General features: G+C 52.3%; 1 protein-coding gene across 1 annotated transcript; it reads left to right on the plus strand.

Moving 5' to 3' along the window:
* Positions 7,349–20,651, plus strand: MLYCD (malonyl-CoA decarboxylase). Its single transcript, XM_018061772.1, has 5 exons — positions 7,349–7,937; positions 15,778–15,890; positions 16,922–17,078; positions 17,405–17,557; positions 19,510–20,651. The coding sequence occupies exons 1-5, from the start codon at positions 7,395–7,397 to the stop codon at positions 20,041–20,043; spliced, it is 1,500 nt and encodes a 499-aa protein (XP_017917261.1). The 5' UTR covers positions 7,349–7,394; the 3' UTR covers positions 20,044–20,651.

The raw sequence follows: 25,866 nt of genomic DNA on the forward strand, positions 1-25,866 counted from the left end.
ACTGAGTTCCCAAGAAAAGATTGAACTGAGTTTAATACAGTTACTAATATTGAAGCAGGAAACGTGAGACGTTCAGGAACACGGGAAGTGATGGCTCAGGCAGCCTGAGCTGTCTGTATGCAGTGGCTGAGCTTTATTCATCCTTGTAACAAACGTGGGGGACCAAGGGCTGGCACAGAGCCAACACCTCCAAGTGTTCACCCTGTCAAATCACACTGAATAAAGGGTAACATGTAGCTTCCTGGAAGATGCACAAGTTATGAAGCGAGATAAATATAGGTTCTTTTTTCCCATCCAGAATGGAAATGAAGAAACTGTGGCTTTTTATTACTATTAAAACTCATGCATCCTCACTGTAATTTTTTTTTTAAGTCCAGCAACTCAAAAATAGAGTTTTAAAAAATATTTTAAAGTTTTTTTTTTATAGCCATCACCCAGAAATAACTTAGCGTTAACATTTTGATGAACTTTTTTTCAGAATGCTTTGTTTTTTAAAATATATTCACGGTATAATAGTGTTTTGAAAAGAGATCTTTTTCACATGGGCAACATGTGATCCTCGTGAGGGAGGCTGCCCTGGGTGCCCACAGAATGTCATCCTCCATATATGCCCATGTCCTGACCCCTGGAACCTGTGAATATGTTACATTACATATGGCAAAGGGAGCTAAGGAGGCAGATGGAATTATGGTTGCTAATCAACTCGGCGTATGTATATGCACATCTTCTTTGTCCATTCCCCTGTCAATGGACACTTAGGTTGCTTCCATGCCTTGTCTGTTGTGCATACTGCTACTATGAACACAAGGGTGCATGTACTTTTTTGAATTATAGTTTTGTTCAGGTGTAAGGAATGGAATGTTGCTAAAGCTTCCCCCATATGATGCTGAAGTGCAGCCGTTTGAGAACCATTAGTCTAGAGCAGTGGTCCTGCACAGTGGGAAGGCAGCTGGTTCCCCCAGGGGGCATCTGGTAATGGCCAGAGACACTTTTGCTTGTTGCCACTGGAGCTGCTATTGGTATCTAGTGAGTAGAGGCCAGGATGCACAGGACGGCTCCGCGTCACACAAACACAATATGTCTGTCATGTCAAGGGTGAGAGGCTCTCCAGGGACACATGTGCCCCAGGACCTGGAGACGTGTCTGAGGGTGTTCATGGTAGCGCTGCAACAGCAAAAACAAACCCACGTGTGTGCGTGCGTGCTCAGTCGTGTCCGACTCTTTGTGGCCCCATGGACTGTAGCCCACCAGGCCCCTCTGTCCATGGGATTCTCCAGGCAAGAATGCTGGAGTGGGCTGCCATGTCCTCCTCCAGGGGGTCTTCCCGACCCAGGGATCAAACCCATGTCTCCTGCATCTCCTGCAGTGCAGGCCGATTCTTTACTGCTGAGCCAAACGCACCGGGATGCATATCAAATCACAGGAGAAACCCACATTCGCATATTCACGGCACAGACAACTCAGAGAACAGCTAGTAGGGACAGAGGCATGAACACGCCAGCAGTGAGCGGGCAGAGCCTTCCCTGGGAAGGGGTCTCCAGGAGTTGTGTCTGTCTGCCCTGGGAGCCCTGGAGAGTTTACAAGTCTCTCTCTATTCTAGGTTTCTTGGTTAGTTTGACAATTCATGGGAAATTTTATCCTATTTGGTCGTTTTTAAGTAATTTGGGCAACTCTAGTAAAGGAAAAAATCAGTATGCATGAAAATATTTCCTGCAGCAGGATCTATATATTAGCAGAAAAAAAAAATTAGAAGCTGTGTAAATATCCAGAAATGGCAGAGCGATTAAGAGATTATGGTACATCAACTCAATTGAATGTTATGCAGCCATTAAAAAGGACGATTATGAAGGTGATTTAGAAACATGGGAGATGTTTGTGATGTGATGGGAAGTAAAAAACGAACAGGAAATTAACAGCACAAACACAGTGATTACAACTCAGAAAAATGTGTTGGCCTGTGGACAAATACTGGAAGGATTTGCAGAAATAAAAACTGCCGTAATTAAGATGCTAGAATTATGGGAGATTTTTTTAACTCTTTTTTATGCTTAAAAGTAGATATCTTTCGGGCTTCCCCAGTGGCTCAGTGGTAAAGAATCGGCCTGCCAATGCAGGAGATGGAGATTCAATCCCTGGGTGGTGAAGGTCCCCTGGAGAAGGAAATGGCAGCCCACTCCAGTATTCTTGCTGGGAAATCCCACAGACAGAGGAGCCTGGCAGGCTGCAGTCCATGGGATCACAAAGAGTCGGACACGACTTAGTAACTAACAACAGATATCTTTTGGGACAGCTGCCCAGCCCATAACCCTCTCCTCTGAATACTGTGTCCCTTCCCAAAAGGGTACATCCCCCAGTCCCATTTACCTTTTATCCTAGCCTGGTCACCTAATCCAAGCTGGATCAATCAGATTCTCTGAACTGAAATTGGCTAGAGAGATACAAATCCTTCTGAGATGGTCCTTTTTTAAAAAAAAATAAAATCCACATAACATAAAATTAATTTTTATTTTAATCATTTTATTTTTTTCTTTCCACTTTCACTGAGATATTATTGACAAAAGTTTAAGGTGTACAGCGTAATGATCTGACTTACAGACATCGTGGAATGATTCCCACAATAAATTTAGTGAACATCCATCACTGCATATAAATTTTAAAAGGAGTAGGAAAAGAATTTCCCCTTATGATGAGAACTCAGGATTTACTCTTTAACAGCAGCTTTCATATGGGACACGAAACGGTGTTAATTATATTAATCATGTTGTACCTTACAGCTCTAGTACTTATTTATCTTACAAGCGGAATTTTGCACCTTTTGACTACCTCCATCCCTGCCTCAATCTGGTCTTTTTTTTCCTTTGAGTTTGTTTTTGAAGTATAATTGACCTACAACACTGTGTTCGCTCCTATTACACAATGTAGCGATGCAGTGTTTCTCTACTTTACAGGGCAAGTCTAGTTACCATCTGTCTCCACACAAAGCTATTACATAACTATTGACTATATCCCTCACGCTGTGCACTTCATACGTGTGACTCAGTCATTTCCTAACGGGAAGTTTGTGCCTCTTTAAGCCATTTTAAACTGTGCAATTTGGGAGGTTTTAGTACATTCTTGTTGTGCAGTCAGCACCACTGGATAATTCCAGATCATTTCCATCAGCCAAAACGAACTCCACACCCACGAGCTGTCACTCCCAATTCTCCCCTCCCACAGCGCTGGGCAATCATTAATTTACTTTCTGTCCGTATAGACTTTTGTAGAGACTTGTTCTAGAGATTTCACATAAATAGGATCATACAAAACGTGGCCTTTTGTATCTGGCCTTTTCACTTGGCAGACTCATCCATGTTGCAACATGTATCAGTATTCCATACCTATTGATGGCTGTTAATATTCCATTTTGTGCATATATGACATTGGGTTTATTCCATTCATCCAGTCATGGATGTTTGGGCTGTTTTTGACTTTATGAATAATGCTGCTGTGAATATTTGTAGTCACGTTTTACTGTGAACATATACTTAGCAGTGGAGTTGCTAGGCCGTATGGTAGCTCTGTGCTTAACTTCTTAAGGGGCTACCAAAATAATTTCCACAATGGCAGCACCATTTTGGGGTTCCCTGGTGGCTCAGACAGTAAGGAATCCACCTGCAATGCAGGAGACCTGGGTTTGATCCCTGGGTTGGGAAGATCCCTTGGAGAAGGGCATGGCAACCCACTCCAGTATTCTTGCCTGGAGAATCCCTGGACAGAGGAGTCCGGTGGGCTACAAGTCCATAGGGTCGCAGAGTCGGACATGACTGAGTGACTCAGCACACACGCCCAGCACCATTCTACATCCCCACCATGTGTGACAGTTCCAATTTCTCAATATCCTCACCAACTTGACTGTTGCTACTGTTTTTGTAATTATTATTATTGCCATGCCAGTGGATTTGAAGTGGTAGCTCCCTGTGGTTTTGATTTGCATTTCCCTAATGACTACTGATGTTGAGAATCTTTTCACGTGTTTATTGGTCATGTACATATCCTCTTGGGAGAAATGTTTATTCAAATTCCTGTGCCCTTTTTTTAAATTGGGTTGTTTATCTTTTTGGTGTCCAATTACAGGAATTCTAGACCCTTATCAGATATGTGATTTTCAAGTATCTCTCCCATTCTGTGGATTGTCTTTTCACTTTCTTGATCATGTCCTTTGATGCATGAAAGTTTTTAATTTTGATAAAGTGCACTTTATTTTGTTGTTTTTGCTTTTGGTGTCATATTTAAGAAACCATCACCTAATCTAATGTCATGAAGATTTACATCTATTTTCCCTTCTGAGAGATTTATATTTAGGTCATTGATACATTTTAAGTTCATTTCTGTGCATGGTGTGAGGCAGACACCTGGATTCATTCTTTTGCCTGTGGATATCCAGTTGTTCTGGTCCCATTTGTTGAAAAGTCTATTCTTTCTTCCATTCAATGATCATAGAGACCTTGTGAGAAATCAGCAGACCACAGGTGCATAGGTTTATTTCTCAATTCTCTCCCATCGATCTTTATGTCTGCCTCTTTGTCAGCACCACATTGTTCTGGATACTGTAAATTTGTGGTGAGTTTTGAAATCAGGATGTGCGAATCTTCCAACTTTGTTCTTCTTTTTAAAGAACAAACAAAGAAGTAGTTTTGGCTATTCAGGGCCTCTGGCATTTTCATTTTGAATTTTAGGCTGAACTTTTCCATTTCTGCAAAGAGGATTTGGTAGGGATTGCACTGAATCTGCATATTCATATGGGAAGTTTTACCATCTTAACAATATTAAATATTCCAACTCATGAACACAGAATATCTTTCCATTTAATTGGATCTTCTTTAATTTCAGTGTTCTGGTTTTTTCAGTGTACATGTCCTAGATGTCCTTGGTTAAGTTTATTCTTAAGTGTTTTTTTTTTATTTTGGATACTCTTGTAAATGGAATTGTTTTCTCAATTTCAGTCTTGGATTAGGGAAGTGTTTTGAACCAAGGGAATATGCAGGGAGAAGCAGAGAATGGCAGTTGACACCTAGAGAAAAATAATTATGAATACAGAGAAAAGCAGAATCAAGAAATTATATGTGTTCCAGGAGCTGCTTAATTCACTTTTTATACATTAAAACCTCCTATTTATCAGAAAAGAAGGAAATTATATGAATGGATGCAGCTAGAGATTATCATACTAAGTGAAGTAAATCAGAAAGAGACAAATACCATCTGATATCACTTATATGTGGGATCTAAAAGATAACACAAATGGACCTATCTGTGAAACAGCATCAGGAACACAGAGAACAGACTGGTGGTTGCCAAGGAGGAGGGAGCTGGGAGAGGATCAGATTGGGAGTCTGGGATTAGCAGATGCAAACTGGTATATACGGAATGGATAACAACAAAGTCCTACTGTAAAGCACCAAGAACTATATTCAATATCCTGTGCTAAACCACAATGGAAAAGAATATGAAGAAGAATGTATACATATATATAACTGAGCCACTTTGCTGTACAGCAGAAATTAACACATTATAATTCACCCATACTTCAATTTAAAAAAAAGAAAGTATGTGAAAAGGTAGGGAGATGGAAGAGGGATTGAGAACTGTACTTTAAGCGAATATTAGTAATTAAGCAGTGGACAAGGTTCCTGCAGCAAGGCCAGGGTATCCCGGATAGATGAGAGCACATGGAACAGGGAATGTGAGGCCAAGCACCACAGCAGCCTATCTGGCCTGGGCAGACTCCTTTCAGCAGCTGGAGATGCGTCTTAGCCACTTCCTTAGTGAAGGTGAACTAATGCGGGCTCAGAAGCCACTGCCAAGCCCTCAGAAGGCTTTGCGTGTCTGTGCCTCAGCAGAAGGAGCCCTGTAAGATCAGGGCAAAGACTGGCCCCATAAAGAACTACTGCTGCTGCTGCTAAGTCAAGACCTTTACACCGCAACACTTGGACCAGACAGTTCTAGGGTAGTTCTGGTATCTAGGCAGCCAGACACTGGCTTTTCTCCCTCCTTGAACAAAGGGTGCTTTGGATTTCCATCTGAGTGGAGCAAAATCCCATGTATTCCTCATGCCTCCTGCAGTTTTTGCTCCGTGGGGGACATGGCTGGTGTGTGGTATTCTCCCATGAATGCAGTATGGGGTTGGGACTAGGAGGAGGAGGAGGAGACAACAGAAGGGAGTCAGAGCCTCACTTCCTAGGGGAGGAAATCATCTCTCCTAGGAACATTAGCCCATTCAGGAGATGGAGGATTTATCTGCGCAAACTGCTGGTCCAGTTTGCAATGCTGAGAGGTATTGCAAAGGCACCCCCTCCCGCACACACAGGGGTGTAACCAAGTGGTGCTCCCTCCAGCGATCGAAGAGGGTGCTTGCATTTGGTTGTGGAGCAAGTGAGAATAGGGTTAGTAACTGATAGGGCACCCTGCGCTCCTGCTCCTGAGCTTGTGGGGAAGAGGCCTTCCTTGATGACCCTGTCCACTGGGTGAAGGGAAGTCCACGCCGGCCCAGTTATATTACTCCACACAGTTTATTTCCCTTATAGCACTTACCACAACCAGTAGTTATGCCATGGTCTGTTTTCCTTCGTTAGAATGTAAACTCCATGGGGGCATGATCAGGTCTGTCGTTCACTATTTTATCCCTGTGCCTAGTGAAGGACCTGGCACCTGCCAGGCCGTTAATAAACACTGTTGAAGGAGGGAATGAATGAATAAGGACCAAGGGAAGGGGGACAGGGTGGGGCACGAGCCGCTTGGGAGAGCCCCGTTTGCCGCATCGGTGAGAAAGCGCTCCAGCAGGCAGCTGGAAGCGTGGGTCCAGAGCTTAGGAGAGCGAAGGCCTGCAGCTCTGGAGGTCACCTGTGCAAGCGAGAGCGCCAGGCAGGGGTCGAGACAGAGGCGACCTACCTTGGCAGAAACGACCACTGGCGTACTTCGTAGGCACGCAGATAGATGCCTGCGCCCCTGCCCCAGACACTCTGAGACTCTCTGGAGTCGGGCCAGGAATCTGCGCGTGTAACACGTCCGCTGGGTGACTGTCATGTTAATTAGGACTGGAGAGCTCGGCCCTGGAGGAGACAGGGGCAGAGGAGGTGACTTTGGGCGAACAGGTGACAGGGCAGGGGCTGCCCCCGAACTCACCAAACCGAGCCGCCCCGCCGCCGCTCGGCCCTCGGATTGGTCGCGGCCGGGGTTACCTTTGGCCGCACTTGGCCTGGGGCCGCGCTCCGCCTCTCCCCTGTCGCCCCGCCCCCTTCCACCCCCGATTGGTCGCCGCCCTGGCCGTCCCTCGGCCTAGGCCAATGGGGAGGGCGCGCGCGCCGGAAGCCGGAAGCGCGGCGGCGCCGGCGTTCCCCAGGCAGCTGTCGCCGCGCACCATGCGAGTTCTCGGGCCAAGCCTGTCTGCCGGGCGCCTCCTCCGGCTGCGGCTACCCCCGTGGCAGCCGCAGCCGCCAGGACCCCGGCTGTCGAGCGGGCGGCCGGCGGCAGCCGGCGCCCTGGAGCGGGCCATGGACGAGCTGCTGCACCGCGCCGTGCCCGCGATGCCGGCCTATGAGCTGCGCGAGAAGACGCCGGCGCGGGCGGAGAACCAGTGCGCGGACTTCGTGAGCTTCTACGGCGGCCTGGCCGAGACGGCCGAGCGCGCTGAGCTGCTGAGCCGCCTGGCCCGCGGCTTCGGCGTGGACCACAGCCAAGTGGCCGAGCAGAGCGCCGGCGTGCTCCAGCTACGCCAGCAGCCGCGGGAGGCAGCCGTGCTGCTGCAGGCCGAGGACCGGCTGCGCTACGCGCTAGTGCCGCGCTACCGCAGCCTCTTCCACCACATCAGCAAGATGGAGGGCGGCGTGCGCTTCCTGGTGCGGCTGCGGGCCGACCTGCTTGAGGCGCAAGCCCTCAAGCTAGTGGAGGGGCCGCACGTCCGGGTAAGGCTCCGCCCGGGCCGTCCCCGGACCTCGTGGGGGCGGGGACCGCCCGGGCCGCGCCCCCGTCTAGTGCCCAGGTCCACTGACCCTTGGCGGCCCTCGCCCCTCAAGCCCCAAGCACTCCACCTTCGCTTGCCTGGAGCCGTGCCCACTTCTCTGAGAGTCACAGCCCCTGAACCCTGGCCCCCTTCCTTCCACGCTTTCCGAATCCTTGCCTCACTCAAGCCTCAGCTCGCTCCAGTCTTGGTAGAAACTTCTCACCCGCTTACTTTCAAGGTGACTGTCACGCCTCGCTCCTGATGCGCATGCTCTATAAAGTTCTCTTTTATTATCTTACCTGAGAGATTTCCTCTGTGCGGTATACTTGAATGAGTACCAAACGGAGCATCGGGTAACTTTCTGAAAACCTGGATGGGGTCAACAAAAGGTAACTTACTTATAGCGCCAGCTGTGTGAGCGTTTATCCTGCAAAACCCTGTGAAACGTACAGAGATGACTAGAACTCGAGGTCACCACCGTCCAGGAGTCCGGGTGCCCTCTATCGTCTCTGCCACATCTCCCGGGGCAGGGCGTTTCACCAGCCCGAGTTCAGCCCTAAAATAGGATTCTAAGTTGTCTCCTTGGGTAATCAGGCACTTAGCAAAGTGAGCCCACCTTAGATGTGAACAAATAATTTAAGATTTAAATAATGATGACTTGAAAGGTGGCTGATAGTTGAACATAGTCCTCGTATTCCATTGATATCAAGTATGGACCATTAATTTGCTCTATAGCAAACCAAAAATGCTGTAAACGTTATAGAAAGTTCTGACATTCAGAACTTATCAAGTCCAGTTGGCTTAGAAAAGAAGTGAACACTTAAAAGGATTAAGCCCTGATTCCTTTAAGAACTCCTAACACCTGGCATGATTTTCATGTTCATATCCTTACTCTTGGGGAAGTGATATATCACTTTTACAGTAAAGGAAACAGGTCAGATGAGTTCACATGACTTAACCAAGAACTCAGAGCAAATAAGAATGTCTGACCACTATCCAAATCCAAATTTCCTGGGTTGTATATGCCGCACTTTATATCCCCATCATGCTATATGAGTTCTGGTGTTTATCAGAAACTTTCTTTGCCTTAGATGCATAAAAACTGAGTGTAGTTAGGATTAATCTCAGGTTGATAATAGAGGCTATGATTTGACTGCTGTTAGTAGTTGGCTGATCTACACTGCTAAGTGTTACCTAGGGCCAAGCTGAGAACCTTGGTGGTTTATTGCATTAGCACCAAGTCAGTCTTGGATTCTGAGTGTGTTAAATTGAGTGTTCCCAACTAAATCCCCATCTGAAAGGCTGAGACCTTGTGTTCCACACCCTGCGGGCATCCTCATTCCTCCCAAGAGAGTCGGGTTTAGTCTGCAATCCAAGCAGACATTTTTTTTCCTTTGAGGCAGAGACCAGTGCTTCTGAAAGCCTTCTGAAACTAAATTCTTATTGCATAGGAGACGGGAATTAGGTGGGATGTCTGTCACCTGACCCACAGTGAAACTCCCTGCCCATCCGTCCATCCATTCAGCCATCCGTTGGCTGGCTGTATCATACCAGGCATGCTCCAGGCTCCACGGTGGCCTTCCTTCCCTTATAGGAAGAGTTAACTGCAGACACAGTAGGTGTTAAGTGCCCTCCATTCACTAGCTCATTTCATCCTCAGCGAGATGTGGGGACTGCCTGACAGATGAGGTGACTGAAGCTCGTCCCAGTGCAGCCCCCAGAGCACAGAACTGGTAAGAGCGTCTCCCTCAAGCCCTGCTGCCATGACTGCAGGTGTGTGCTCCATCATGGCACACCGACTCTCTTGGTTGATGGCCTAACCAAATCAAAGCCGGCTTATTCTCTTAGAACGTGCCTTCTATAAAACCGAAGGGAAGGTGAGACAACCCAGTCGATTAATGGCTTTGTTTTATTTGGTTTCCCTGAGGCAGGAGTTTAATGTTCTCTAGTTGTGAGTGTGTTTATCTTTCCAAGACTGTGCAAGCTTCCTTCATACCAGCCACCTCAGCACCCACTTTTTTCTGAAGCCGCAGGTCAGTCTCTACTCTTCTGTTGGAAAAAAATCATCAAACTTTGCGTGGCCGGAAGGCTGGCTCTTGGTGTCTGTCCTTTGGCATTTTTGCTGCCCACCAGCCACCCTGCACATCCCAGCTACCCCAGCATTTCTCACTCCCCTCCACGGACCCTCCTCTCCAGCCAGGCTGGCTCCTGGATGGAAAGTTCCTGAACCTGCATCCCTCATGATTCCTGTTAAGAGTAGGAGCCGCCTCCACCCTCAGCTCAATTTTTGGACTTTTCCAGCTAGTCCAGCTCAGGGTGGCCTCACCCCGTTCTGAGCTTCATAGGTATGTAACTGTCTGTACCACTCAGATGCATTAACCACAGAATCTAGCCTTTAAATGTATTGTTACCCTGCAACTAGATGATGAGCTCCTAGGAAACGGGGAACCTTGTCCTGTGTAGCCAAATGATGAAGTGTAAGTTGGACTCCTGGGTGCCCCCCCTCCAGCAAAGCTGGCAGCTAAATGCCCCCATTTGTCCCGAGGTCAGACTGCTCCATTCAAGGGTCTGAGCCTGGAACCAAGCCCTGGGGGCCGTGGAAGGTTTCTTTGCGACCAAGAGTCATCCTACACAACATTGGGACTGCCCTCGCCCTGGGCAGTTTCTGATGTCGCCTCTGGTTCTCCATTCTCTGATGCTGTGAGACGTTAGTTACTAAACTGGTTTCCTTCCTCCCCGACACAGGTTTTTTAATCCGTAGAAGTCGTCACAGGGACCTGATGCAGTAATTTGCCCCCAGAATCACCTAGTGTATGTGGTCCATCTCGATCCCATCTCTTCTGTTTGATTTGGGATTTTGCGGCCACATTTAAGAGGCAGCGCAGCTAGAGCTTTTGGCTTTTAGGAATTCAGTGTAGGCAACCAGCAGAGGTTTGGCCCTCGAAGCTTTAGAGTGGGAGCCCTGCATCCCCAGGGGCCAGCACCCCATCACACAGGTGCGCTTCTCCCCTGGGCCCTGCCGGCCTCTAGAGCTGCCAGGTAATGTCAGGTGAACAAGAGCTGCTTGGGACTCAGGCCTGGGCATTGCCCTGCTGTGGACTTGGCCTGCTGGATCTCAGAGCTTCTTGGTTACTGGATCTTGTGAGCACAGAGGCATTTTTAGAATAACTGCCAGCAAGTGGTAGGCCCAAAAGGAGGCTGACTGGGTGTCTCACACGGAATAGTGGGTACCGTGGAGGGCACACCAGGTTGGGGAGGATGAGCTAGCTCCTGGTGCTATCTGCCATCCTCTGGTTAGAAGCGTGATTTTAGGTAGCCGCTGCCCAGTCCCTTCACCGTCCTAGGCCAACAGGCTCTGCGCTGAGGTGAGAGACTGCCAGCGGCCAGTCTGCCCAAGGTCAGCCTTTTTCTCTTCTAAGGAATGCCCCGAGAGGTGCCGTGGAGCTCGGCTGAAAACATGGTTACCAGTGTTGGTCTCTGACCGAGGGCTGTGATAATTGGAAACAGAGGAAGTTTCTGGAACCCTGACATTTCCATCCCTGTGGAGCCCCAGGCGGGAGTCTAGGCCGGCGTGGATCCCCTACCTTGTTCTTATTCACTCGCTCAGTCAGCTCCGTCAACTGCAGCATGCCAGGCTTTCCTGTCCTTCACCACCTGCCAAGGCTTGCTCAAACTCATGTCCATTGAGTCGGTGATGCCATCCAACCATCTCATCCTCTGTCGTCCCCTTCTCCTCCCACCTTCAATCTTTCCCAGCATCCGGGTTTTTTCCAGTGAGTCGGCTCTTCACACCACGTGGCCAAAGTATTGGAGCGTCAGCTTCAGCGATCAGTCCTTCCAATGAGGATTCAGGGTTGACTTCCTTTAGGATTGACTGGTTTGATCAGATAAGGTTTCTTGATTCTTCTCGATAGGAAGTTCAGAGTCAGGGTCAAGTCTCTGCTGGGAAGATGCAAGTGCTATGGGGAAAGTTTGTACAAACTAGCAAAGGTGAAACGTTTGTGCTGTGGTTCTCAAGATAGCTGATCCACTGCTGAGAAGCTGGACTTTGCCACCTGTTACTTAGAAGGTCATGAGGAGCCCGAGCATCTCAGAGGGTCAGCCTGGGACTTCTTGATCCATCCCAAGTCCCCGCTCCTGTGGTCTGTCCATCTGATGCTGCTTTGTAGAACTTCTTGGATGGTAGTAAGTGAACTGATCTTAATAGAGTTATTCCAAGAGAGGCATTTTAGTTGTTTTCATAGTTAAGGATTCTGTAGGAAAGGGACTTGTCAATGTCCTTGAATTCTCTGAACACAGGACCTCCCCCTGCCCACCCCCACCGAGTTTTAACCGTAGGAAATAGAATAATAATCAGTCATCCATTGTTGGTGGTGGGGGTGGGATGGGGGGGTGATATCAAACCCACAAAGCAGCTTAATTATACCAGAAAAAGAAGTGGTGCCTTGGCTTACAAGATCAAATGTTCTTTTTGTTTTTTTTTAAAAAAAAAAAAGCTGTTCTCTATTGAAGTTCCAAGTGAGTTGAGAGGGTAATTCTGACACCTGGACGTGTGACCAGAAGCCCTAACCTGCATGCTCTTTCCTGAGGAGGGCTCTGGGCTCCGAGGCGTGAATCCAGGCCACCTGTCAGTCGCTCTCCTCCTGAAGGAGACGCCCTGTGAACTTGCAGTTGTGCGTCAGCCGCGCGCTGAGCAGGGTACACAGTGTGTGTGTTTTGCAGGGTGGAGTGTGCTCCCTGTGTGTCCTGGTTACAGGCTGTTTGATTTTCTGCAGAGTTCTTTCCAAAAGCCCTTTTAGGTTGATGAGTTAAGTTTCTTACAGATAAAACCCCCGATGAAGCCAAGGGAACTCCCATTCTAGCAGAGAGTGTAGGCACCATCAGCAATGTGCAGAGTGGGCCTGGCATTTGGGAAATGATGGGAAATGTGAACACAGAAATTACGGTGAAGGCTGTGGAAACCTTAGTAGAAGTCCAGGCAGAACACAGGAGAAGGGACCACGCTCTTCTCCAGCCAGGTCCCCACAGCACCATCGCAGCGCCCAGCCCAAGACACTTTGTCATAAATTTCCCCTGGTGGCTTGTCCTGTTTGTAATTAACCTGGTGGTCCTCATGGTTCTAGTAAGTTCTGTCAGCCAGACTAAGAGATGAGCTTATTTGTACATAAGAATGTTGTGCCAGCAGTTGGCACATTCAAGTCCTGGATTGCTGATGAAGTTTCTGAATTCCTGAGGCTGACACACACATACCCGTTCTCTCTCCTCCCGCGGTCAGAGAGCCAGCAACCTTACTGCCCTCGGCGCCTGATTGCAGCCTGAAGAGCTGCGGCCCTGGTGGCCTGAGCAGGGGAGGTGGTCACCTTTCACCTAGATTCCCAGATGTCGTGTCCAGTGTCACACTTTATAGCTGTCAGGAGCCCAGAATAGAACGACGGGACTTAGAGAGGCGGCCACTCCCATCAGCCAGACCATTCCTTTCGCAATTAAACTGAGCTCACACTGAAGCTAGATTTTTTCCCCAGCTTTTTCCTATTACATGTGTCACAGAGATGCCAATACATCCTACATGGAACTCGACTGGTCCATTCCTGACCTTTCAGAGCAGAGGTCCCCAGCCTGGGATCCAGGGACCCCTGGGGATGATCCGTAGATGAGTTTCAAAGGGGTCCATGAAACCCAGGAAATTCTAAGCAGAGTTTTACTAATATGTTTGCATTTCTCTGGGGAGAGGGTGCCGGTGTTTGGTGCACACTCTAGAGTGTGCAAGGACCCCAGGAAGACTGAACCACTGTAGTCCATGCAGGAAAGAGTTTGATAAGAGGCCATCCGTGTTGACCAGGAAGCCGTCCCTCCCTCTCCCTGCTACTTCTAGTTGCTCTTCTCCAGGGTGTCTTCTCTTTTTCATTTGCCATCAATCCATTGATCATCTTCCACATGGGAGACCCCACTGATGCTTTGAGAACCAGAGGAATGAGTCAGAAATGACCTCCACGCCTATGGAGCTGAGAGCCCAGAGAAGGCGACTAGACTGTGGGGCAAAGAGTGAAGAGGAATGAGAGGTCATATGGCCCTCTACTCAAAACGTCTCCGCCGTGTTCTTGCCCACCCTGTGCCCGTCTCATCCCATGGGGAGGGCCACTCTCTGCCAGGAGGAACTCCGTGGGCAGCCCCAGCTACATGAACGTTCTTCTTTACATGGAGTCTGACTTTTGCCTCCCCTGGTTGGTCCTAGATGACCTACCCCCGACTTCTCGCCCCCATGGGGCCTCTTCTGTGCCCCAGGCCTTCAGTGTTTAAAGATGGACCTCACTTCATTCTGAAACCCTTTCTAAGCCACCAACCCCATGCCTGCAACGTATCCTCAAGTGACAAGGTTCTGAGTCCTTTGAGCTTCTACCATGGATTAGAATGTGAAATGGCCCTATAACAGTTTCATAGCTTGTGTACAGTTTTGTAAGTGTTATCCGTCATGGTCTTTGTGATTCCTATACAGGGATTCATAAGGTCAGTTCTGTACCAGACAAACGGAGATGTTTGCTGTTATTCAGTAATAATATTTAGTGTATCTGTTAATATGTAGCTCGTCTTAAGTAACAGACTCAAGAACAATAGTGGTTTGAAGAAGAGAAGCTTGTCTCTCATTTAGAAGTCTGGAGATGGGCATCCCAGGGCTGATCCTGCTCTGTGGTGCCCAGTTGACCCAGACTTCTGTTTGTTGCTCTTCCCTGAACAACTTGCATCTTCAAAGTTACCTCATGGCCCCAGATGGCTGCTCTAGCTCTAGCCATCACATCACCTTCCAACCTGCAGTGGGAAGGACAAAGAAAAAGAGAAGCGAAGGGCTGCTCCTGCCATCTTTCAAGGTTCCCAAAAGCTGCTACAGGACCCCACCGCTTACATCTGAGTAACCAGAACTCAGTGATGTGGCTACCCTCAGTTGCCGTGCAGGCTTTGTTCTGAGCATCCTTGTGCCTGGCTAAGAAGTGAGGCTTCTGTGGATCTGGAAGGAAGGGACACAGCTATTGAGGAACAGCAGCCGTGTCTCTTGCTTTGGGTGTCCCTTCCTCTCTGGCTGTTACAAAGCTTACCACTTACTTGGCCTGAGGTTACCAGACTAAGCCATGCCCTCTCCCCCTGCACCTCTCATTCTGTTCTTCCTCAAAGTTTCAGTGTGAATGTATCTCTGATGGTGAAGTTGACTCAGATCATTTTGGGAAGCAGATTCGCTGTAAAAAAAGTGAAATTAGAATAATGTCCAATTTAAATGCACAGATTGCCAGATGCAGTATTATTCTATGGCCACTCGGGAAAGGAAAGAATGCTGCCGATTCAGCCGTGACCTGCTCTCACTCTAGAGATGGGTCCTGAGTTCCGAGACGTTAAAAATAGGAAAACACACGCACGCCTTAGAGTTGTCGAAATGTGAGGCCAGGAGCCAGTATTTATTTCTCTTAAGAAAGAAGGATGGATGTCTTGGTGAATCAAAGGATGGTCCTGAGGGGGCGTCCACATTCGCTCCACGACACACCGTTCAGCGTCAGCTTAACTCACGCGTGTAGCCATGTCCATGGTGGTGAATGAACCGGAACGTGTTATCTGACTTGGGGAACTTGGTTCGACTTGAGCACTCCAGTCGGCTGTCTGACCGGTGGGAGGAGGGAAGGAATAGCGCTGCTTTCCGTCTGTCCTGTTGTCTGAGCACACACCCCTGCCCGACTTCGTGTCTAATTCCCAGCAGCACCTCGGGGATGGGCTGGACATCTTCCCCACGGAAGGTCAGCGTTCTCTTCTCTCCGTTTCAGGAAATGAATGGGGTGCTGAAAAACATGCTCTCGGAGTGGTTCTCCTCGGGGTTCCTGAACCTGGAGCGGGTCACCTGGCATTCCCCGTGCGAAGTGCTCCAGAGAATCAGCGAGTGAGTGTGGCGCTGCCGCTCTGCTTAGGTTTCAGCTGAAAGCCAGCCTCCATTCCCCGCCTCCCCACCCGTGTACGTTTCCTCCTGAGCCTGATAAAACCCAAACACGGTATTCCCAGGGGTGGCTGTCCTAGCAGATGATGCCAAGACCACGAGGAGAAGAGGGCGCAGATAGAGACTGGCCCTTCTGCCAGTGAACCTGCATGAGGGGTCTCGGCTACGTGCTCATAGTTAAAGCCCTCAGGAGACTTCCTTGGCGGTCCAGTGGGTGAGACTCTGAGCTTCCAGTGCAGGGGGCACGGGTTTGGTCCCTGATCAGGGAGCTAAGATCCTGCATGGCACACGGCATAGCCAAAAAATAAATGATAATAATAAACGTCTAAAAGCTCTTAATCCCACTTCTGCCCAAAGACCCCCATGATCAGAGCTGCCCAGACTCACAGACCAAGAGTGGGCATTAGTCACCCAGACAGCATCGTCCCAACCAGCTGTTAAAATGTCTCCCTTGGATAAGAATCTCCAAACTCACAACACAGTGAGCGAATCCAGCCTGCCCTGGACACAGTGAAAGGCAGGTTGGCAGACAGTGCTGCTGCTGTGTCTCGTGTTGAAACAGCAGTGGTGGCCGAGGTGGCTGGACTAGCAGAACCCGCCAGGCAATGCATGTCCACGGGCAGCGATGGCTTCAGACATCGGAGATTCAGAGCAGACGCAAGACCCCCAGTGACAGGCATCTGGTCAAGCCCCTGTGTTACAATCTACCGCACAACCGCTCCCCCAGGGCCTGGTGAACTAGGCTTTAAGATCCGGGCCAAGAGCACAGTTTCGTGTGTAAGATGGTCATCAGCTCTGGCTCGTCTCAGTCGGTTCCGCTTCACGCTAAAACGATCTCTGAATTTCCTCCCGAGTCCCTCGAAGTTGTATTTACAGGGTTTCTCTGACCTGAGTGAATAGCCGAGTAGGACTCTGCCCTGGCTGTCTGACCCGTGAACTGTGACGTTTGTCTCGCTTCGTTGTCTCCTGCCCGCCAGGGCTGAGGCCGTGCACCCCGTGAAAACCTGGATGGACATGAAGCGACGCGTGGGGCCCTACCGGAGGTGCTACTTCTTCTCTCACTGCTCAACGCCAGGGGAGCCCCTGATCGTCCTGCATGTGGCCCTGACCAATGAGATCTCCAGCAGCATCCAGGTACCTGCGTGCCCTCGGTTCAGGGCAGGGAGGTGACCCAGAGTGGGGCCCCGTGGCCCCGGAGGAGGGCCAGCGTGCTTCTGCAGGGCTCAAGGGGAGCGTTTTGCACGGAGGCCCCAGAGAGGCCTGCCTAAGGGCCAGGAGTCATGATTCCACAGTTTGCATGAGAATTTGGCATGATGGAAATGATACAGCGCTGGGCACACGGCCGCAGAGGTTGTGAGACCACCGCCTCCAGAGAGATCTCAGGACGTATAGCCTCTGGAGCTGGTCTCGGGGGCCAGGGGAGACTGTCTCTCTACCCTGGGGTCCCTTGTGTTTTCCAGACAATCATAGTGAAGGAGTGCCCCCCGTCAGAGACGGAGGAGCGGAACAAGATCACCACAGCCATCTTCTACTCGCTGAGCCTGACCCAGCAGGGGCTGCAGGGCGTGGAGCTGGGCGCCTTCCTCATCAAGCGGGTGGTGAAGGAGCTGCAGGTGAGTGAGCCGGGCGCTGGTCCCGCCCTGTGTGTCCCCACCTCAGGGTGGCCGAGGAGTCCTGCCCTTGTCTCAGGGAGAAGGTGACTCTCCAGGCCAGGGTGATCAGGAGGGGTGGAAAAGTACCAGGTGCCCCGTGGCAGCTCCTGGGAGCCCCGAGACGCCTCAGCAGGTAGAAGGCATGCTGAGAAAAAGGCCCCCGAAACTAGCCTCTCATGGACCAGGAGGCTCAGATGCATCCCAAGGGCGGCGGCATCTGCAGGGGGCCTTGCACCCGGGCTGGTGGGGCCGCTTCCGCCTGGCACGCGGTCACCAGCAGGCTCCCATGGTCCAGTCCTGGCCCTGACAAGCACCGCCCAGCCACCCTCAGCCACTCGTCTGCAGGGAGCCCTGAGCTCAGGCCAGGCAGCTGGAAGGTGCTGACACGCAGTTCTCTTGGTTGCCCTGGGAAACAGAAGCATCTGGTCCACTGCTTAAAACCATCTCCTGAGGGGCTGGGGCAAACTGTGAGGCGTAGAGTCTCATTTCTTAGGTAAAGTAATTAGACGGTTAAGAACGGGCTCTGAGAGCGGTGCTCTCTGTGCCTGCGGTCTACACACGCGGCGGCCTCCGCAGCCCCTCCTCAGAGAGTGATGGGCCAGGGTGGAATTCAGATGCTTGTGTGTCTCGCGGTAGACTCGTCACGTTACGCCTGAGTTCTCGGGATGCAGTTGGGCATCAGCTTCTAGATTCAGACCCTGCCGCTCTCTCCCCAGAGGTAATCAGAGCACCTGTTCTAGTTACTCTTGAGTTCTTCTCTTCTGCTTCTCTGATGAAGGTGTTGATGACAGGGGTGGGGTTGGGGGAGCGAGCGTGAGGGTCACGAAGGCAGTCAGAGGAGGAGGCGCGTCCGGGGACCCACCCACGAGCTCTGCTCCTGAGTCCTGCGGCCCAGGAGCCGCGCCGCCCACAGACGTCCGCTCCCCATCTGGGCTAGGAGCAGGATGGCCCTCTGGGGAGTCTGGAGGGAAGCACAGCCCTGTCCCCACAGAGGCCTGCGTGGGGGGTTATGAAAGATGGGAGGAGCAGGGTTAGGAGCGGCCGGGGGTCGTCTTAACAGCATCCTGTTGTTGAAGTTGTGGTTCTGGATCCTGAGTGACGACGAGGACTGTAAATCCTCGTCATGTATGTAAATCCAGACAGCAGGATGTGAGAGAGCTGTCTCCGCCTTGTAAACACCGCCAGGAGGCAGAGGAGATCCTCTCTGTCCGCCCAGAGAGCACTCAGCTCAGAGTGCTGGAGGGTGCTGCTTCCTTTTCTTCTGTCCTGAACTTTAAGATGTTTCTTCTGTAGTGAGCGTATGTGATATTTTCAGTTGGAAAATTCTGGCTTCTGTGAAACGAGCTTGAGGTCGCTGTGCGATTTGAATAGCAGTGATTGAACCGTGTTATCTGATGTGGAGACCTACCCTTGCCCCCCGCCCCCGTCCCGTCCCTCCCATCCTCCACCCTCATTGGTATTGTTAGGTGATCAGTTACTCATTCAACAGACGGTCACTGGGTACTCGTGTGCCGAGCACCAAACCCAATTACAAGGCCTCAGCAGCGTCCCTAAGAGGGGCCTGGTGGGCTCTATCAGGCCCCCCCACTCCGTAGCGACCCACCCCTCCAATTCAGGCAAGTCCCCCAGCTTGCCTGCTCAGATGGCGTTGCAGGTGGACACATCACAAGGGGAGGCTTATCCTGGGGCCACAGGACACCTCCAGGACCCCTGCAGGCCGCAGATTCTTGCTAACTGTCCCTGGAGAGAAGAAAGAGTAGCCCACTGCACGTGGTGCCCTGTCTGCCACGCGGCGGCACCCGGAGGCTCGCAACACGTAGGCCGTAAACACGGGGGTGTCTGTGTCCCGTGCCTCAGCCCTGAAGCGTGTGTGTGTTCTCTCCCCCCTCCTCCCCCGCCCCCCACGCCTGCAGAAGGAATTCCCCCCACTGGACGCCTTTTCCAGCCTGTCTCCCATCCCTGGCTTCACCAAGTGGCTCCTGGGGCTGCTCAAGTCCAAAGCCAAGGAGCACGGGCGGAGTGGACTGTTGACGGACTCTGAGAGTCAGGAGATCGCCGAGCTCACGGGCGGCCCCGCGCTTGAGACACTGCAGACGCTGCTGAGCAGCAGCGAGTGGGCGCAGTCGGAGCAGCTGGTGCGGGCACTGCAGGCCCCGCTGATGCGGCTGTGCGCCTGGTACCTGTACGGGGAGAAGCACCGGGGCTACGCGCTCAACCCCGTGGCCCACTTCCACCTGCAGAACGGGGCCGTGCTCTGGCGCATCAACTGGCTGGCCGACGTCAGCCTCAAGGGCGTCACGGGCGCCTGCGGCCTGATGGTCAACTACCGCTACTTCCTAGAGGACACGGCCGCCAACAGCACCGCCTACCTCGGCTCCAGGAGCATCAAGGCCTCCGAGCAGGTCCTCAGCCTGGTGGCGCAGTTCCAGAAGAACAGCAAACTCTAGCGTCACGCTCGCCGAAGCCGCTGGACGTCCCCTGGCCCAGGAAACGACGATTTCCTGGGGGTGGGGATGTGGGGTTGTGCACCCAGAGGCACTTCTAGAGTAAAGCGGAATTGAACTGTGGTCTCTGGCCTGTAGCGGGCTCACACTGGGAGGCCGGGCCCCAGCTTCCATGGCGAGAGGGAAAGCGCATTACCGCCGGGTGGTGGTGGGTATCGGTGGCTGTGGGCTGGGTGGGGATGCGGGGCCCTCCCCCAGGGATTCCGTCATGACCTTGGCCTGGCCCACTGCCCTGGCACAGCCTTCAGAAGCCACCTCTCATCCTAGGGTGGGGTGGGTGCCAGGCCCTGGGCAGATGGCCCAGATGACAACGGATGCTCCTCCGAGCTTAGAACACAGTTCAGCCGTGGTCACCTTAGCCAACTGTCTCCACAGATGGCGAAATGGTTTGCAAATCTGCACAAACTTCACTTGGTTAAATTACTGGACACAAGAGTTGTCATCGCCCGGGATTTAACCTGGATTATAGACTTGATTCAAGTTCATAATGAACTTCATAGCAGAGAACAAGTTTGTTCTGTGAGGCATTAAACGCATGGTTATTCACTGTCGCGTGGTGGTTGTCTTTGAGATCTGAGGCCTCAATAGCTGTGCCCTTGATCCCCAGCCAGCCCGCAGGCACGTCTGGTCTCTGTGAAACCGGCCCGGAGCAGGTGGCCTGAGGACAGAGGGGAAGGGGGTTGTGGGGGGCGCAGGGGGTGTGGTGTTGAATCAGGCAGCAGGTCCCCCACTTTGCTTGCCTTTCACCTTCCAGACCCATCCCTGGGCCTTCTCTGTGGCTTCAGTGTGCCGCTTGGGGCCTGGTAACACATAACGTGACCTCGGTCACAGCTAGAACCTGTGCTTTTTCTGTGTCCTGGTGGAAGCAGGGTCCTCCTTCTGGGTGCTGCTTGGAGCTGATGCTGGAGGCACTGGGGCTCTGCAGGCCTAATGTCACCGCCCTCCAGAGCTTGGAAAGAGTTCAGACACCGACTGCTTGCATGTGGCAGGCGGGGCCTGAGATTACAGTCCCCAGTTCCCGCACTCTGCACCTTATCTCTGTTCAACCTCGTATGTGAGAATCTTCAAACAGACACAAAGGTGGGCAAGTAATATAATTGTGTGCTTGTATAACCCTGTAGTATAACCCTGTGTGCTGATCACCCAGCTTCCATAGTCATCGATAATTTTCCATTTCTGTCACACCTTATTTCTTATAATGCCTCACATGTAGGTGCTCTGTGAAGACTATGCTGGATGGGTGCTGTGCAAATGGGATGGATGGATGGGATGGATGGGTGGATGATGGGATGAATGGGTGGGTGGATGGATGGATGGGATGGATGGATGATGGGATGGATGGATGGGTGGATGATGGGATGGATGGATGGGTAGATGGATGGATGGGTGGATGATGGGATGGGTGGATGGGTGGATGATGGGATGGATGGGTGGATGATGGGATGGATGGATGGGTGGATGATGGGATGGATGGGTAGATGATAGGATGAATGGGTGGGTGGATGATGGGATGGATGGATGGGTAGATGATGGGATAAATGGGTGGGTGGATGATGGGATGGATGGATGGGTGGATGATGGGATGGATGGTTGGGTGGATGATGGGATGGATGGATGGGTGGATGATGGGATGGATGGTTGGGTGGATGATGGGATGGATGGGTGGATGATGGGATGGATGGGTGGATGATGGGATGGATGGTTGGGTGGATGATGGGATGGATGGGTGGATGATGGGATGAATGGGTGGGTGGATGATGGGATGGATGTATGGATGATGGGATGGATGGATGGGTAGATGGATGGATGGGTGGATGATGGGATGGGTGGATGGTGGGATGGATGGGTGGGTGGATGGAATGGATGGGTGGATGATGGCTGGATGACAGGTTGATGATGCTGGATGGGTGGGTAGGAAGGCTGCTATGCTCTGAGTGTTCGTGCCCCACCGGGTCTCACATCTGGACTCTGGGACCACCATCACACTCACCTGGGTGTAGGTCTATCTGGAAATTAGTGTCATGAGGGTTTCCTGGCTTCTGTCCTACGAGGTGACTGACTCAGTAGACTAGTTTGTTCCCAGGAGCTTCTGTGCACTGAGGCATCCTCGCCGCCCCAGTAACTAAGCAGCACCCCACTGTCAGGTAAGGGGCCGGGGCCTCAGCAGCTAGGCCCGAGCTCAGAGCTCTCCAGCCGGAACCTTGTTTAACAGGCCCTGAGCCTGCTCCTCAGTGCTGACTGGAGTCACTCCGGTACCAGCCCCCCACTTCTCTCCTGCATGCCCCCGCCCCTCCCCAGCCCCACCTCGCATCTTTCATCTCAGAGGGCTGGACCTTCTCTGCCTCCAGATCTTGGGAGCTCAGAGTTGCACAACTCTGCCCTCTTTCCGTCACCTAGGGGCTTTACACTTCTGCAGAAGGGGGCCACCTTCTTCTCTACGTGGCTTAAAAGGGTGGAGGATCTCTTAGCCCTTTTGCGACCAACAGCTTACTCTGAGCTTTGTTCTAAATTAGGCATAAGGTACATTTAAGATTTAAATGGAGCTAACTGTCTCTTTCTGATTTTTAACTGAGTTGTAGGCATTCATTGGGATAATAACGTGCATCTTGATCTCTTCTCAGATAGAAACAGAAGCATCCCCATTATTTCTCATCATCACACACAGCTGCTGCGTTCTTTGCAGTTTAGAAAAAGTGGGAGAGGTGACCCCAGGTCTCTTTTATTTTTTTCTTTTCAAATTGCATTTCTCGACTAGCTAAATTTTTTTAATATTTTTTTTTAATGTGGACCATTTTTAAAGTCTTCCTTGAATGTGTTATATTCAGTGTTGCATCTGCGTTATACCCTGGTTTCTTGGCTGTGAGGCATGTGTTATCCTAGCTCCCCGACCAGGGGTCAAACCCGCACACAACCCCCCACCTCAGCCCCCCGCACCGAAAGGTGAAGTCCCAACCAGGAAGACCGCCAGGAAAGTCCCTTGACTCGACAGTTCTTCATCACTGAGAAAAGGAGGAAGAAACTGCATTGACCCCTGCTCTGGGCCAGATGCTCCCTGTGCCTCCCACCCTGAAGTCTGAGGGAATGACTCTCATTTGCAGACGAGGACACCAAGCCTCGGGGAGGGCCGAGCAGCTGCCCAGGCAGGAACTGGGCCCGAGCCAGACCTGCCCCTCGCTGTCCACACCACCCTGCCTCCCGACCCCACCGGCCAAGCAAAGCCCTGGAGCCGGAGGCCAGCACTCAGCAAGCGCGAGGGGGGTGCAGGGAGGCAGCCTGGCTGGGAATGGGCACGTCCTGTGACAGTAACATTCCAGCAAGAGGGAGGCTCCCGGGAAGGTGTCAGCCAAGCGGCTTCTCTAAAATCTGAGCAGTCAGGGTGTTCTGGGTCAGGCTCAGACAGTTCAGGGCAAACAGAGAGAATCGGCATCGGCCCAGAAGACCCCCGTCCCCTCGGATGCAGGGCAGCTGAGCACGTGGGCAGAGGCAGCATGGACCACCGAGGGGGGAGGAGCAGAGCACGCTCTGGGGTCCTGACTCGGACCCCACTCCTCTCCAAGGCCTCGGGCTACTCACTGGGGACCCTCTTCTGCCCTGGGGTCTGCCCATAGCTCCACCACTGCAGGGACCACCTCTCGGGGTCACACCACCTCTAATCACCCTGGCAGCCCTGGCCAGGGTGGAGCAGTCGTCCAGCAGGAAGATGATGTCATCTCCCCACCTGTCGAGTGGAGCCACGTCCACGGTTCTCATGGCGACGAGAGGTGACCAGTGGCGGGGGCCGTTCCCAGGAGAAGGGAGGGCAGGGGTGGGCCGTAACCCACCTGCCACGGAGCCTGCCATGTGTGGGTGACAGAGGCTGGAACCTCCAGGCTTGTCCATTTCAAGTAAATTCCTGAGAGTCTGCTGGGTCGTAGCCAGGGCTCAGGAGGAATTTTCTGTCCACCGGAGAAACGGCTGTCCTCATTCACGTGCCTCAGGCGGTGAGCCCCAGGCATAACGTAGTCCCACCTTGATAACTGTGGCAGGGAAGGAGACCAGAGAGCTGCCTTAAGTATTCCAAACGCTGTTTTCCTGGGAGAGAAGAGGCTTCGCACTGCCCCAGAGAGGACCCCACAGGCCTCACCCCCTCTGGGTCCACCTCTCAGCAGCTTGGCCAGCACCTGCAGCAGCCCTCGCAGAGCAGACCCAGCAGGCACCCTCCGGCAGTGGTCAGGGCTGGGCAGCCCACTCTGCCCAACATTCAGCGCCCCAGCAGGTGCGCCCCCGGCCGTCCTGCTGCCTCCCACCCACCCCCAAGTCTTGGCCTCAAGGCCTGATCCTAGGAGCCCTCTTCTCTTCCCCAGAGAACCTCATCTCTCTCCATGTCTCTCCTTGGCACCTGCACACCCGATGACAGGCATGACCATCGTCCCTGCCTGCCTGGGGCAGCCCCCGTCCCAGGTGCCCCTGTGCTGGGCATCGTCATTCCAAGAGGGTCTCTTCCCTCTCAGAAGTGTCCCAGTTTGGCAGGCCGGTCTGAGGACGCACATGTGGGTATTGACAATAACACCTGCAGAAGGGCGTCTGGCTTTCACCCTGGGCGCCTCGCACCCTGAGCCTCGCAGCCCTCTTAGGGGCAGGGTCTCCTGGCCAGGCGTGACCCCCGGCCCTGGCTCTCCCCACAGAGTCCTGCCCCCTGGGGCTGCTGCATGGGGACAGGGCATTGTCCCTCCCCCTGCAGGAACCCACAGAACCTCATTTCCTCTAAATCCACCCAAGAAGCATGGTCTCAGCTGCCTTCGTGGAAGGCTGTGGGTGCAGGCGCAGCCTGGGCAATGCCGTGCATTCAGTGTGAGACCCCGCGGGGGCTGCGACGGGAGTCTTGTCCCCACTGACGGCTGAAGACATGGAGGGAGGCCCAGGGGGACGGGCTAGGGGCCGCTCTAACAGCCCTGCCCCATGACCTGAGACCCGTCAGGCCTGGCTCCCTTCAAACACAGAAAGGGGAAGTTCAAGGACATGCTTCTCCTCCGCACAGCCCCACTTCCCCCTCCCCTGAGCTGCACAGTGTCCCCGAGGCCCCCGCCTGGCGGTGAACGCAGTCTGCATGGGGTGCCAGGGCTGTGCAGGGGGGTTTGGCAGGCAGGTCTGGAGCCCAGCATGGCGTCCGCCACACGCAAGCCCTTAGGTGCAGTAGCCCCATGGTGGTGACTCGCAGTGGCCAGAAGGGGAAGAAGCCCACAAATCCCCCTTTGCCATTGTCATGCAGGGTCAGAGGCCAATCTGATGTTGAAAATGATTCCTAGCCTGGATCCCAATCGCGGGCATCATGGGTGCTGTGCACACCACTCACCACTAGATGGAGGTGTTGCCCCTTCCTTTCCTGAACGTGGGCCCTTTAACCACAACTTGTGGGCTTCCCTAATGGCTCAGCCCTAAGAATCCACTTTCAAGGCAGGAGATCCCTGGGTCAGGAAGATCCCCTGGAGAGGGAAATGGCAACCCATTCCAGTATTCTTGCCTGGAAAATCCCACAGACAGAGGAGCCCACACCTTAGCAACTAAACAACAACAAAGTAACAAACCCCCGGAATCCCGCAGTCGCTGAAACCTGCCCCCAGATGCTGCAGGCGCCCCATCCTCTCACAGGAGCTAAGTGACGCGAGCTGTGCCAGCCTGCTGCTCCACTGGCTTTCCCCAAAGCTTCACCTACCCCTGGCCCCCACCCCAGGGCTCTCAGGGCCCCCAGCTGGAGCTGGTGGTCTGTCTCCAGTGGAGAAGAGTGGA

This window comes from Capra hircus, chromosome 18 (assembly GCF_001704415.2).
Source record: "Capra hircus breed San Clemente chromosome 18, ASM170441v1, whole genome shotgun sequence".
Classification (NCBI taxonomy): domain Eukaryota; kingdom Metazoa; phylum Chordata; class Mammalia; order Artiodactyla; family Bovidae; genus Capra; species Capra hircus.

Excerpts from the sequence above, each read along its gene's own strand:
- MLYCD (XM_018061772.1), top strand. The coding sequence starts at position 7,395 with ATGCGAGTTCTCGGGCCAAGCCTGTCTGCCGGGCGCCTCCTCCGGCTG. Across the intron at positions 7,938-15,777 it reads TGGAGGGGCCGCACGTCCGG|GAAATGAATGGGGTGCTGAA; the intron begins GTAAGGCTCCGC and ends TCTCCGTTTCAG. Across the intron at positions 15,891-16,921 it reads GTGCTCCAGAGAATCAGCGA|GGCTGAGGCCGTGCACCCCG; the intron begins GTGAGTGTGGCG and ends CCTGCCCGCCAG.